General features: G+C 43.7%; 1 protein-coding gene across 1 annotated transcript; it reads right to left on the bottom strand.

Moving 5' to 3' along the window:
• Window positions 1–637: 637 nt before the first annotated feature.
• MGST3 (microsomal glutathione S-transferase 3) lies at window positions 638–15,360 on the bottom strand. The gene is made up of 6 exons (XM_032953974.2): window positions 15,218–15,360; window positions 10,481–10,597; window positions 8,198–8,271; window positions 4,263–4,320; window positions 2,757–2,829; window positions 638–1,863 (listed from the first exon to the last, which is right to left on the bottom strand). Exons 2-6 carry the CDS (start codon window positions 10,595–10,597, stop codon window positions 1,754–1,756), a joined length of 432 nt encoding a protein of 143 aa, XP_032809865.1. The 5' UTR covers window positions 15,218–15,360; the 3' UTR covers window positions 638–1,753.
• Window positions 15,361–15,820: the final 460 nt, after the last annotated feature.

Below are 15,820 nucleotides of genomic sequence, written 5' to 3'. Positions count from 1 at the left end.
GGTGGGTTTAAAGACACATTTATGAAAAAAAAAACACTTTATTATGCAAGCTGTCACGATCTGTCTCACCCTCATGATGCAACAGACTGTTGAGCTCCTGCACCTGTGCCAATTTAATCGCTCCATCTTTGTGGTGGATGCCCTCTCGGGCACATTCCCTCATTTGGCTGCCATTCCATTGTATCCACCACCTTCCAACATCAATGTATGTTTCTAATACATGTGCTCATCTTCCTGTCTCTCAGTGTAATTCCACTTCTTTGGAAGTGGAATTACATCATACCGACTTAAAAAACGAGAATGGCAGAACATGTCGCTAAAAAGGCTCAAGGCCGGTGCTTGAGACTAATGGCGACGTCCCCAAAAGTACGACCACCACAGATGGAGCAATGAAAAATCGTCTCGTGTGCAGGTGCTGGGTGTATTGTTGCATCGCACAATCGTGAGTTGTGGCTGCAGCTTGGGGAGGCCTTCATCCAGCAGTGGACTGACCATGGCTGATGATGCAGGAAAGAGTTTAGCACAATAAAGGGAACCATAGTGTTACAACATATCAATTTTTACTTTGAGAACTGATACTTGTTGCTATAGGCATATTTCATAACGTGAGAATGTTTGAATAAAAAGTTAGCTGCAGTATATGCAAACTTTTTTATTTCATCCCAAAAATTGGCTGACATTTCTGTTAGAGGTAAATACAATCACAAACCCATTGTAGAGCAGCACAAGGAATCAAATACTGGCCACAAAGTCCTCTCCCAAAGCAATTACCAGTGACTCGGTGTGACAATAGCAACGAGCCACCCAATTTCTATAAAGCAAAAAAAACACAAACTCACGCAGTACAAATGCATATTCAAAAGACATAAACCACAAACACATTGAGTTCATAGGAAATGGCAATTGGTTTTATACTTCAGCTATAGGCAGGTCAGAAAAGTAGAATAAACGTTTTGGTGATAGTCAAGACATACTGCAGTTATTTGAAATGGCTAATTATGATAATTTTGTTTCAGATCACCAGTGAGAATTGTTCTGAGCTCAACAATAATAATTGACGAGTGAAATGCCCGTGCCAATGACAATTAAATGTTTGGCCATATTTGGTGGTGGAGGGTCTTCACAGACATTGTATCAGATCATTGTGTTGGCTTAACCCACAAAATAAAATATGAATAAAAAACGAAGTGTACCAACGGCCAAATATACTTCCGTAGCCTGGCTGTTTTACAAGTTATCTTTCCCACACCAGTGATCCAATGTAAATAAGCAGACAATACACCTCCTTCACAGCTCTCTCTCATACACAATGCATCAGTCACATGGCCGTTTAGATGCTAATTATTATTCTGTATTGTCTTCCATAATATAGGTTTTTGGGTTGGTCGTGAAAGCCTACGTGTTAAATCTGTATTGTCTATTATATATATTTTCAATGAATTATGACCCATACCGAGAGGATCCTTGCATATGGCATCTGGCAGTTCACCAGCATTGGATCAAGCAAGCCTGACTGCTAATGGGACGTTGGAATGTAAAAACTAAAACAGTTTGCTTGTGTTTAAACAATGCACTCCCAGAACGCTGTGGCTGAAGGGATGTGTAAAAAATATCTATTTTTAATATGCAGGGATAGATATGAGGTATCGTGTTTGCTTATTTATTTTAAATTTTATTCTCCATGATGCCTTTAATTATTATTTGGCGGTATAATTAGTGTTGGAGTGTTTGATGCTGACATGGTGTTCCCAAGTTAGCGGATCGGTGCCCAGCCCAACTGGTGCACCGCGAAGCAGACCGAAGTTCCAAGCAGGCCAAGCAGCCCCAAGTTACCGAACATCCCGCGCATTCGCTTCCTCGGGTCTGTGAGAGGAGAACATGAGCGTTTCACTTAACAAGTGTACTTCAGATAATTGAACGTTCAAACCAATACAATTATTACAATTCCATTTACAGCAAAATTAACATATCATGGTATTTCTTATACTACACCCAAGTTCATGACAAATTGTATTCCTAAACAATCGAGTCTGGTAGACCCTACTAGATTGACATTTCTCTTTCATCCATACTGTTGTAAGGGATCTGCGAGCCACCCTTACGCACACGCACTACACAGACATGACATCTCCGCTCTCACAAACACGCACCAGGTCCAGAGGCGTACCAGACGTGGATGTGTATTGGGAGCATCGGCGGAGAGGTTAAAAGGGGCTGTGGGAAGTGTGTTCGAGGTTGGTTTGAAACCAGTGTTGCTATGCGTTGGTGAATTAAAGAAGTGTTTCAACTATTCTCCGACTGCTCTTCACTGTGTTCAACCACCACACAGCAGGTCAAAACTCACTGACTCACTTGCCCAATCACCCATTCACCCACTTTCACTCACCCACTCACTTTCACTCACCCACCCACTCACTCGCAGTGGTTACTGTTCCCATGAACTTCACTCATTGATTCCTTCTCCCATGTTGAGGACAAGACTGTTTTGTCTCTTCCAGTGTTGACCCATTATACTGCATATGACAACAACAAACGTACTCACCCACTTACCCACCTACTCACTGACCAACTCACTGACTCACACACTTATCCAATCTCACCCACTCACTTAAACAATCACTCATCCACTCTTCTATCGCTATAATGATTGCTGTTCTGGTCATTTCACTCGTTGATTCCTCCACCCGTGTCAAGGTCTTGGTCTACCAGGCTGACTTTGTTTTGTATCACTTTGTCAGTAATGAAAATACTCTTACCACCTGTGGAGTAGCCATGAGCATAAACGAACCGGCCAAGGATCCACACACCACCCAGAGCGCTGGAGATCCGCTAGAGAATGGAAAGAAAAATGTTAAATTAAATATTAATCACATACATTTCACCATTATCAGGCATGGTCAATCCACTGCTGGATGAAGACATCACCAAGCTAGTGCCACCTCTCATGATCCTGCGAATGCAACAATATACCCAGCCCCTGCATACGAGTTGATTTCATCCCTCTTTCTCCTAGGTGGATATCCTCTTCGACGCTTTAAATTCCTTGGCTGCCACTCTGTTATTAATCTTGGCGATTGTCCCATCACCCATTCTAGCCATGACGCGTCCTGCCCAAGCCCACTTGCAACTGCGGTGGATGAACAGTACACATGCCGGTGATTCACGGATGTGTCGGCAGGGCGGAGGAACTGGGGCAAGGATCATGGAAGACCCCATCTGGAAGCCCCTGGAACCTGCTAGTGGGTTCAAGAAGGGAGGCGCAGCCAGAGTGGAGCCAGGCCACACTGGGTAGCATGAAAGCAGCTGAGAGCGGGAGCTTCGTGGCTGCCGGTTCTGGGAGTGGACTCGTCTCGTCATTGCTGACGTCTTCGCCGCCTTCGTCACTGCCGTCTTAGCTAGACAGTGCGCGGCCGAATAGTTGTTGGCTGTCTCAATCGGCACCATCGGTGTTACATGGGCAGGGTTGTGTTTAGGCTAGGCTAGACAACTAGGGAGAGTGCGAGGGCAAACCTGTGAACCTGTGAAGGCGTTAATAAAGGTGCTCCTGAAAAACCTTGTCTCCCGCTCCGCTGACACTACAGTAGTTTAGATGACACTAACCTGCGTATGCTCTCTAATCCACGTTCCCGTTTCTGCCTCGCAAGTAATTGCAGGTATCATTTTACTTAACTGTGAACTAATAGTTTCTAGTTTGAAACCAGGATGTGCATGTATTTATTATTATGAGTGATATACGAGTTTGCCGAACAAAATTAAATAAATTTGGGGATAAAAAAACTAAACACAACAGAACATGAGCAGGTGAATAAGAGCAGGTGAACAAGAGCAGGGTGGGCTGCTTTTTGAAAAAATGTATTTAAAAATGAATTCAACATAGCAATTTGTTTAAAGAGGAGTTTTCATGAAGTGCACACTGTCTACGATGACATCATCATCAGTAGCCATTGAAAATGCTGTGGGTGTATTAACTGTAAAATATTATGCACCATCTGCTTCTCTCACAGTGGACATTAAAGAACCCATGTTGCCAGCGTCACGGTTCAAATTTACAAATTTACACTGCAAATTACTCAATTGGTATTACACAATGCAACATCGTCCCCCACAGTGAAACTACTGCAGACTGTGCCTGTAACAATGAGAACCGTATGCAATACGAATGATAGCGCCAATACCAAAAATTTATGAATGATCATCATTGAATGGTCAATCCAGCAACAGACACAGTGATGCAGGAGGGCAGAGCAGTGGTGAACACATACTGGATGCTGCAGGCCGCCCGTCATGAGGAGGAATAGGAAGACCGGGTAGCCCTCCAGCCTGCACAACACAACAACGTGATGTAATGTTTTAACAGGGGGTGTGCAATGTGATATATCGTTACTTGTGAACTTACTAGTGAAATGAGTCGTAAACAGTGCGGTATGGAAGACTCGGTCTGCCAGACTCTCCTGTGTTTTATTACTGCAATTCAGGTTACAAAAATACACTCGTGCACTTACTCATCCACCCACTCACCCATTGACTCACTAACTCACTTATTCACACACTCACCTAACACCTCATCCACTAAAATATCCATTAGAAAATGTCATTACTGCTGTTCTTGATGACCTTGTGCCCATCTGAACAAACAAAAAGAGAACAGGGAAAGCGCGCGGTAACTGGCTGTCACCGGAGGCGATCGCAGCGGAGCAGATCCGGAGGATGCTGCAGTGTCTCTGGAAGAAAACTGGTTTGGAGACTGTCCTCCTCGCTTACAGAGCCACCTGCAGATCTGGCTCATGACCCCCCATGCTTTGAGGCGTGTCGTGAAGGGTCTGCCGTTTTCCAACTACCCATCAACTAATAAACTCGGTCTGTGCAAAGAACTTACCATATTCTTTTCCAATAAAATAGTGATGGTAAAGACGGCAGTTTCTAACTCGAGGCAACACATTCTCCCAGTCTGCCATTTGAGTTTGAGCAACCTGGAACCAATGCAAAACTCGAGACCTTGGCACCAATGTCAGTGGCAGAGGTGTCGATGTTCATCGCGCAGCTGCCAAATAAGACATTGGCACTCGACTACATCCAAGCATCGATTGTCAAATCATGCTCGGACGTGCTTGCGCTGCTGATTGTCCACCTGGAAATCTTTAGTTCAGCGAGGGCTGTTTTCCAGACTGGTTCAAAATGGCGCGGGTAACACCGCTCCTGAAAAAAGCTGGCTTGAACCATAGTGACCCCACAAACTATCACACGATCTCAAACTTGAGTATGATTTCAAAGGTCATAGAGCACCTTTGTCTGAAGCGGTTACTTCTCCATGTCGTTGCGACGGGGAGATTCAACCTATTTAAATTGGCGTACCAATAGTTTTACAGCACTGAGATGGCTCTACTAAAGATCACTGATGACCTCTACAAGATCACAGATGACTGGTTTGCCACAGCGTTGGTTGGTCTCGATCTCTCAGCCGCCTTCGACACTATCGACCATGAGCTACTCATCGGGTGGCTAAGGTCAAGGTATCAGATATAGCCGATCACAGTTCGTCAAGCTGGCTGACAAAGTCATTACCAATACCGTGGCTAGTTGGCGTACCACAGGGGTCCATTCTCAAGCCCTTCGTATTTTCAACATGCTGCTCTCCAATCGCTGAAGTAATCTCATCGCATGACATAAAATTCCATAAATTGCTAATTAAACACAATTGTACACCACAGTCACGTCAAAGTTAGATATAGAGAGCCTCGGTAACCTCGAAGATTTCACGGCAGCAGTGCTCGTGTGGTTTGCACAAAAGGGAATGCTACTTAATCCAGGAAAATCTGAGGTTTTGTTGGTTGGCACTTGGGTTCAGGCGAAATAATTTGTGGGAAGAGCTTCGTCACCATACTCGACCACATTCAGGTCCTGCAATTGTCTTACCATGGCTCTACGACACATTCGGCCACTGTTGAGTCGTGACATAACCAATATGGTGGCATGTAATGACAAGGCTCGATTACTGCAACTCACTTCTCTATGGGATGTCTGGAAAAAATATTAGCAAGCTGTAGCGTGCACAAAATTCTTAGGCACGTGTCATGACAGGTACAGCAAAGATCCGATCATGTTCGTCCGGTGCTTGCCGAGCTGTACTGGCTTTCAGTTGCTGAACGAATACATTGCAAGGTCACGCTCGTTACACACAAAGTGCTTGCCACAAATGAGCCTAAAATTAACCAAAATACCTTGATAATCTTGTCAAGGAGCATAAACCATCATGCACACTCAAGTCATTCTCGCAGCACCTTTTGGCTAACCATTGAACAAAGACACTTATGGCATCGCGTGCTCTCAGATGCACTTCTACTGCCATCTGGAACACTCTTCCTTCCAATATTGGGATGCCACTTGAACGATGCACTTTTAAGTCTAAATTGAAAACTCATTTCTGTAGAGCTGCTTTTTGTGTTTAGTTTAATGTTCGTCCCGTGCAACTCCGATTAGCATGGTTGGCTACATATGGTGTGAAATAATTTAAAATACAGTAAAACCTTTGATTGCGAGTAATTTGGTCTGCGAGTGTTTTGCAAGATGAGCAAATTTTTTAAATAAATATTAATTTGATAAACGAGCGAGGTCTTGCAATACGAGTAGTATGTATACGCTTTGTCTGCCGAGCATCACGTGATCACAACTGATATACAAGAGCTTTGATATACGAGTGCTTTGGATTACAAACATGTTTCCGGAACGAATTATGCTCGCAATCCAAGGTTTTACTGTACATACATATTCACTCACATCCACACACTCAATCATTCACACATTCATCCACTTATTCACACACTTACCCACTCAACCACCACATTGCAGGTCACCATATTTTACTTTCTGCTTCTTCCTCACACCACTCCACTTAGTAATCCCACTCTCTCTTTTCCCAAGCCCTTATAACCTTGCTAAATTCAAGAAATGTGTTAACACTTGAATCATGTGATTTTTGGGTTAGGCCACCAAATGATCTGGACAAATTTGTACTGTAAAATCCTCAAACACTCAGCACAGCCAAACAAATAAAACAATCACTCATACAAGCTTTTTACATGCCTATTATTGTTTGCACTTCCTGGTAAGTTGAAGCACAATTCTCTGAACCAAATGTATAAATTAGAAAAGTGATGTTTGGTCTGAAACTGCATCAAATCTTATCAGGACAAGATCTAGGAAGTCAGAGTAAGTGTGTTAACTGACCTGCCTTCTTGAATAGGTGTCATAACCTCACAGCAACCAATGAGATTGAAATAATGTATTAACTGTTAAAATGTATTGTACTTTTATTCTAATTTATGTGGGTTATATGTGAGAGTCTGGTTTTGTGGCTATAGCCTCTAAAATGTGTAAGTTGGAACAAACTCCTACTGCAGCAAATAAAAAAAATCATCTTCACTAACCTGCTTCCATTGCCTCTCTCAAAACCCATATTCTCTCTAGCACATCCTACTACTGCTACTTCCTGCCCCTGTCGCGCAGCTACGACCAGGCCTACTCCTATCACTACCCCGATCACTACCCCAACCCCTATCACTACCCCATCCCCTCCTTAACCACTGCCACTTGTTATCCTGTCACCATAACTACAACACCATTTTAATAACCCAAATCTTTATCTCAAACACTATCTTATGTACAATTTTATAATTGTTTGTAAAGCGCCTTGGAATGAGGCCTCACAGTCTGTAAAAGTCAAAAAGAGCATTTTAAAAATGTTCACCCCACTGTTCCACAGTTATTAGTGTCTCCAGGCAGGTCTCCTAGGTTTTCCTGACAACTTCCCAGGTTGTTCTCAAGAATTATATTGTGAGACTGGGTGCAGGATACTCCCAGCCTCATCTTGAAACACACCGTCATTCTCCAGCCCCAGATGGCTCTTCCCCCCCATAAGATGGCGCCTCCTCCTTTTAGATGGCGGACACCATGTGCTCTCTTCTACAATGTCCTCTGCCACCAAAAATAGTCTACCACAGAAATCTACTTCTGCAGGCTATGGCTTTCCACCGCTATTTATTTAAAATGTTATGATGGATGGTTATTTCTTAACAATGAGATTATTACATGGCATAACCCAAAATAAATTATGAATCAGGACATTGGCTAAAAAAACTTACGTGAGAAATTAACTACAGATTTGTTTACAGGAGCAATCTCCAAAATAAAAGTTACTTACGTATTTTGGTGGGCACGCTGAATGCAGTTGAATATATGGCCATGTTCCGGATCATTGCTGTACATTTCTGGGTACTGTAAGGAAAACACACAGTATGACAATGCAGTTAGTTGCTGGAAGCATGTGCGCCAGTTCAATAAAGAGGTGCCATATACTCTACCGCAAGGGAACTCTCCATCTCTTCAAAGTCATGCTCACGACTGCCTCTTCTTTTTCTGCACAAATTTCCTAGGAAGTTTCTTTACGACAATCGTTAAGCACAGGCCCCCCGAGTCCTGTGTCTTCATATCCGCTTCTATCATGTGGATTAAAGTCACCCTCTCTACTGTCAAAGTCCACCCATCTTTCCCTAATGTGGAAATATAGTTTTTATTCCAAGACGTCTCAGACGGTCATAAAAAGGTAAAAGGTGCAGCCCTGCAATTGCTTGCTCACGCCATTGCTGGCGGAAGGGCCTCCGCTAAAGGGCGCTCCACAGGGTCTAGTAATTCCCCATTGTTTAAGTGTATTGTAATGCATTCGATATCTGATGCTTTAAAAATATACATTGTTGTATACTGTACACAAAATACTTTTTTTTAAACCATGACATTCAAGAAAAACATATTTTGACAAACAGACTCTAATGGTCAATATTTTCCATCGGCAGTTTGGGTCAACACCGTCGATTTTTTTTCTATTTTATTAATGCTTGTTTAACCAGGAAAGCCTGTATGAGCCTCAAGACTTTTTCTGGAGGGTCCTTCCAAGTTTTCTCGTTTGGGGGTGATGTTGCTGCTGTTTGTAATCCCAATTTAGTAATTTGCAGGTCATTTCAGCTTCGGGATGTTTGGCCAAAACCAGTGACACTGTATGTTTTTTTAGCTATGCCAGTAAACTGAAAAGCCCTGTAGAATAGGGGAACATACAAATTCCACGGACAAATGTACCCAAGTCAGGAATCGAACAAGGTTATTCTTGCTGTGAGGCTCAAGAGTTACCACTTCTGCCCTCAGCGCTATAACTTAGAGTACAAAGCCAGTCGAAGCGAATGATGATGCATATTTGGCATTGACTAATGCTTGTGAAGTTGCACGCTTAGCCAAAATAAATGTCGCTTAAATAGCACTGCATATTTATCCAATCAAAACAGCACGAGTACACTTGGTATTTGTGCTGTTCGTATAATGAAGGCCAATCTGCTTCACAGTCTGCAGTGGTTTCCCAGTAGGGGGTGACGTTGGTGTGTATTTTCTCAATTGAGTATTTTTTTTTCCAACTTTGGCAAATTTGGACCATGTTGGCAGCACATAATGACCTCCTTGTTTCCAATGATGTTACGGGTTATTTTTAAACGTCCGCTATGTAGCAGACGACACTTATTGCATGATTAATGCACATCTTCACAATATTTACCAGGGTTGTCAGCTGGAATTAAACTGAAAAATCTGCAACAAGCTGGACCATGTCACCAGCATAATTTCTGATTATTGGTGTTCAATGGCTCTATGTACAGTAGCGAATGAAGGAAAGAACTCTCCACTGTGCAGATTACAAACTAAACATTTTCAATGTAGAGATACGTATTTAGACCAGAGCGATGCCTTCTGACGTCACTTCGTAGTAAAAATTCAGACTCCACTCCAAGAAGAATAAAGTATTCATTTTATAAAGTGTTAGCCATGCAAATTGCATCTCCAAAGACTGTAAAATAAACTGAAATTTTCGCACAGACACCACAGGCATAGTGGAGGGCAGCCAGAACCAGTACCAACATTTGCTCGAAGCTCTGTGTTACTTTATTTGGATGTCTGGCCGACTCCAGTAATGAGTGTTTGTGCATACGCGAGGAAACCGGAAGCACCCAGAACTTCCAGGTCATGAAACCCATATTTGTTACATATTTACATCAATTCAACAAATAACTGCGCAACAAAGCTGTTAGCAAACTGCCCGACGAACTAGGCCTGTTAAACGGTATCTGAGAAGCCAGTTTCAATAGTCAGGAGCTGATATCCGCTGCCAGTGGAACTTTAGTAACGAATGCACCGATTGGTACATGAGACCATATACACCGCACAGCAGGCGAAGTCACCTTGTGGCCAAATCCGAGTCCCCTTGTGCCACATAGGGACGATTGTCCATAGGGGTCTCCTTCGGATTGTTTGAGATGAGATGTGATGCAAGGCGTTTTGAGCTGTTTAAACAATCACCCTATGATGAAATGCAGAGGTATCATGAATATGTAGTGTTGTTCTTCTGGAGTAGAACATCATCACACACGAAAAAAATATGCAAACTCACCAGCACTTTATACTTCTTACGAGCCATGCCAACGCGTATGCCCAGGTAAGTCACCAGCAAAGTGCTGGCAACACCTGTCAACACCACACAGCCATACTCCTTTGACAGCACAACCATCTGGAGAAAGAGTCTTATGATTAGTCCATACATTTGAAGAATTTTCATACGGCCATTCATAACCACCACCAGTAACAACAAAAACCCAGCTCCACACACTATATGCAAATATACTGAAAACATTGTGAAATATATTGTTTATATTGTTCTTTTCTTGTGTAAATTAAACTCGTTTAGATATTTTTATGGAGGTGTTTATATTTGTTTTCTGTAACCTAATAGTTGCACCTTAATCTTGGATTGTATCTTCATAGTTTCTTTACCATAAGGTACCGTATATGAAGTTTCATTGAACTGAATGGGATATCTTCATATTGACAGCACATTTTTTTAAAAACCGTACAGTTTTTGTATAGTATTATTACATTTCATTTGGAGGTTTTGGGATACGCCCTACATTAGTCAGGGTATTACCATTAAGCAAAACATTTTTATTTGAACAGTTTTTATTTGAAATGAGCTATTATCTATTTTTCAGAAGCGACGTGGCCACAAATAATAGCTAAACGAAGTGAGCTTATGTGGGAACTTATACAGTGAGGGAAAAAAGTATTTGATCCCCTGCTGATTTTGTATCTTTGCCCACTGACAAAGAAATGATCAGTCTATAATTTTAATGGTAGTTTTATTTGAACAGTGAGAGACAGAATAACAACAACAAAATCCAGAAAAATGCATGTTAAAAATGTTGTAAATTGATTTGCATTTAAATGAGGGAAATAAGTATTTGACCCCTTTGCAAAACATGACTTAGTACTTGGTGGCAAAACCCTTGTTGGCAATCACAGAGGTCAGACGTTTCTTGTAGTTGGCCACCAGGTTTGCACACATCTCAGGAGGGATTTGTCTCACTCCTCTTTGCAGATCTTCTCCAAGTCATTAAGGTTTCGAGGCTGACGTTTGGCAACTCGAACCTTCAGCTCCCTCCACAGATTTTCTATGGGATTAAGGTCTGGAGACTGGCTAGGCCAATCCAGGACCTTAATGTGTTTCTTCTTGAGCCACTCCTTTGTTGCCTTGGCCATGTCTTTGGCTCATTGTCATGCTGGAATACCCATCCACGACCCATTTTCAATGCCCTCGCTGAGGAAAGGAGGTTCTCACCCAAGATTTGACGGTACATGGCCCCGCCCAATGTCCCTTTGATGCGGTGAAGTTGTCCTGTCCCCTTAGCAGAAAAACACCCCCAAAGCATAATGTTTCCACCTCCATGTTTGACGATGGAGATGGTCTTCTTGGGGTCAAAGGCAGCATTCCGCCTCCTCCAAACCAAGCAAGTTGAGTTGATGCCAAAGAGCTCCATTTTGGTCTCATCTGACCACAACACTTTCACCCAGTTGTCCTCTGAATCATTCAGATGTTCATTGGCAAACTTCAGACGGGCATTACTCTTTGTTTTTTTCGGTAAAGTCACGTATAAATAAGACATAATACAATAACAATAGCGTACGACGTTTCGGTTGCAACACAAGCATCATCAGGTACACAAGAGCTAAATTTACGAGAGAGAGGAAACACATAACCCCAGATGTATATACAGACACCCAAGTAGGGGGAACTAACACAGATACAACAGGGGACACAGAGAGAAAACCAAAGAGTAACTCCTGTAGTCACGAAAGCTTCGAATCAAGTCTAAACCACCTACGGGGAGGTATGAGGTCTGTGTCTTTGTGTTGTCTCTGCTTGTGTATCTGCCTTTGTGTCTTGGCTTGGATTGTGTCTCTGTGCTGTCTCTGCCTGTGTGTGGGCCTTGGTGCTTCCGAGTGTGTGCTGATGCTCCGCTCTTTCCGCGCCCCCCTTTGCTCCATACATACCTCATGCTAATTTGTCCCATTGTCTCTCAGCCTTACCTTCTCTGCCGAGTATGCGCTGCTGCTCCGCACTTCCCACCCCCCCTTTGCTTCATACATACCTCATGCTAATTTGTCCCATTGTCTCTCAGCCTTACCTTCTCTGCCTATTTAAGGCGCCTTCACTCTGTGCTGGTTCGCTCTGCTTGGATGTCTATGTGTGTGTGTGCGGTCTGTATTTTAAAAATTTCATACTTAATTTGCAATTTAGCAATCTTTGAAATAGCGTAATCAACCAGACTATGCGTTGTGTTTTGACCGACCATCTGTGCTGCTTTATATGGTTTCCAAATTTTGCTAAACCCTGTTTGTTTGGTGCGATTCTCTCTCTGTGTCCCCTGTTGTATCTGTGTTAGTTCCCCCTACTTGGGTGTCTGTATATACATCTGGGGTTATGTGTTTCCTCTCTCTCGTAAATTTAGCTCTTCTGTACCTGATTATGGCTGCTTGTGTTGCAACCGAAACGTCGTATGCTATTATGTTATTGTACTATTTCTTATTTATACGTGACTTTACCGAAAAAAAACAAAGAGTAATTCCTGCAGTCACGAAAGCTTCGAATCAAGTTCAGAAGGGCACGTATATGTGCTTTCTTGAGCAGGGGGACCTTGCGGGCGCTGCAGGATTTCAGTCCTTCACAGCATAGTGTGTTACCAATTGTTTTCTTGGTGACTATGGTCCCAGCTGCCTTGAGATCATTGACAAGATCCTCCCGTGTAGTTCTGGGCTGATTCCTCACCGTTCTCATAATTGCAACTCCACGAGGTCAGATCTTGCATGGAGCCCCAGGCCGAGGGAGATTGACAGTTCTTTTGTGTTTCTTCCATTTGCGAATAATCGCACCAACTGTTGTCACCTTCTCACCAAGCTGCTTGGCAATGGTCTTGTAGCACATTCCAGCCTTGTGTAGGTCTACAATCTTGTCCCTGACATCCTTGGAGAGCTCTTTGGTCTTGGCCATGGTGGAGAGTTTGGAATCTGATTGATTGCTTCTGTGGACAGGTGCTTTTTATATACAGGTAACAAGCTGAGATTAGGAGCACTCCCTTTAAGAGTGTGCTCCTAATCTCAGCTAATTACCTGTATAAAAGACACCTGGGAGCCAGAAATCTTTCTGATTGAGAGGGGGTTTAAATACTTTTTTCCCTCATTAAAATGCAAAATTTATAACATTTTTGACATGCGTCTTTCAGGATTTTGTTGTTATTCTGTCTCTCACTGTTCAAATAAATCTACCATTACAATTCTAGACTGATCATTTCTTTGTCAGTGGGCAAATGTACAAAATCAGCAGGGGATCAAATACTTATTTCCCTCACTGTAGCAGCTAAACAATACATAAACGCATGCTGCTAAATGTGGAGGAACCGGAGAAAATTGCACGCTACTACAGAGAGGTAGAGAAAGAGACCGCAAACGCTAAATATACAGCAGGCGTCAGGGTTGGGATGGAACCCACGAGCACCTGGATACCAGGCGAGGTAGCTAACACCTCGCCACCGTGGCTCTCCCTTATGAGAATGCGTGGTATGAAAAATAAGAGCTTTTTACCCGATCTAGCAACAGGAGTTTTGTTAAGACGTTCAAACACAAAATAGATAACTTTTGCAAAGAATGAAGTCTGCATTAACCACACGAACTTGTGGCAAAACATGCAAACACACTTGCTCCGATAATCTATGCATTGACTTTTGATCCTGGGAACAGAAACAAACCCATTATATAGAATGAGTGGTCTCCATTAGAGCCGTACTCCTTCCTGCCTCCAGAGCGTTTCACACGCGACAAGGGTCACGATGGCTAGATGTTAACTACCTCGCCTGGTTTACAGGAAGGTCGTGGGTTCGACTTCGACCCTGACACCCGTATATTTGGAATTTGCGTGTCTCCTCTCCCCGTGGTCATGTGAATTTTCCCCCCTCCACATTTAGAATCAACAACATACGTTTAGATTATTTGACTGCTATACATTTCCACGTAACGATAAGCCACTTCAATGAGCTGTCATTTGTGGCCAGGTCGCTTCTGAAAAATATCTACGTAGGTCAGTGGGCCTTGACCTTGGTAAAAAAAAAAGTTTAGTTTTAGTTCAATTAGACTTGTATTTCATCTCAACATATTTGAGAGGGCACCCCAAAGTGGCAGCTGTCCCTGTGCCGCACGAGGGTGACTCAGCACCTGGCCCGTGAGGCGGGCAGCCGTCTGCTGGCAATAGGGGGCGATGATTGCTGCTGTGTGTAGTGTATTGACTCATGAACAATAAACTCTCGTCTTTCAACCCCACGGTATGCAGAGGTGAGCAGCCACTGTCTCACGAAGAGCACTCAAAATGTTTCAATCGTAAAGATTAACTTCCAATATATCGAAAAACGTGTCACTCAAGTCAGCATATCTAAGTGTTTTGAGGGACAAGAGTATACACATAATATACTGAGACAAAGACCCTCCGTGTACCCCACACAGGCTGCTGTCGGGGCAAGTGCTTTTGGCGGAGCATCTATGAGGGCCGAAACGAGCGGTCGGTCAGTCGCCATTGTTTCCCCGCTGCTGCTGTGCACAGCGCACAGTGCCATGCGCGCATTCTAACGCTGACCCGGCGAAGGCCCAGGTCTGGTTCTGATATTGACTTGAGCGGTAATCGACCTCGGGTGGTCAGACTCGTAGTGCTAATCACTGCGCCACCGCTCCCTATACTACAGATACGGGGTGAGGTGGGGTGGGGGTGACTCGCTCGCTAGCTCAAACGCGGACGCCGCGTTTGTCCTACCGTGTCCACCGCTGATGCTGCTGCTGCTGCCAAACGCTGAGAGCCTCCCAAGGTGACCCCCAGCAGGGGGGCGGGGCTCTTGTGACGCCCCCAAAGTGGGGGCGTCCCCGCTTCCCCCTCCTTCCCTGCCCGCCTTAACTCCCTCCCCGCGTCCCCCTCCTCCCCAGCCCGCCTTAACTCCCTCCTCCCCTCCCTGCTTCCCCCTCCTCCCTTCCCCGCTTCCCCCACTTCAACCCCCTTACACAACTCCTCCCCGGGTTCAGAGCCAGGCGTGACAATCAGTTCCAGATTGCGACTCTCCGCACGTTTAGAGCAGCGAAACGCTACAACATTTGCCTTCTTAGTGGTGAGCGCACACCACTTGACTTGCACTTTAAAGAACGCAAGTTCGATTCCTTCTCTCGCCGCGACAGTTGAATGTATTAAACATGCCACTGCTATCAGAATCGTAATTTATTATAGAGGAATCCAATGCCCTATGAAGCTCTTTTTCACAGATTTTCAGTAGGGCTGATCAGTAGGGGTGGGTCAATTATAATTGTATTCTAATTTATCTGGGCCAGTGATTAACCGATGCATTATTCATTATAACTACTCGTGAGT

The sequence above is a fragment of the Petromyzon marinus genome, chromosome 14, assembly GCF_048934315.1.
Source record: "Petromyzon marinus isolate PM22_M1 ecotype Great Lakes invasive population chromosome 14, UKy_Petmar_22M1.pri1.0, whole genome shotgun sequence".
NCBI classification, from domain to species: Eukaryota; Metazoa; Chordata; class Hyperoartia; order Petromyzontiformes; family Petromyzontidae; genus Petromyzon; species Petromyzon marinus.
Note: the sequence above shows the minus strand (reverse complement) of the source record. Positions and strands in the feature narration are given on the sequence as shown.

Excerpts from the sequence above, each read along its gene's own strand:
- MGST3 (XM_032953974.2), bottom strand. The coding sequence starts at position 10,597 with ATGGTTGTGCTGTCAAAGGAGTATGGCTGTGTGGTGTTGACAGGTGTT. Across the intron at positions 2,830-4,262 it reads CGGGCGGCCTGCAGCATCCA|CGGATCTCCAGCGCTCTGGG; the intron begins GTATGTGTTCAC and ends TCCATTCTCTAG. Across the intron at positions 1,864-2,756 it reads TCATGGCTACTCCACAGGTG|ACCCGAGGAAGCGAATGCGC; the intron begins GTAAGAGTATTT and ends CTCCTCTCACAG.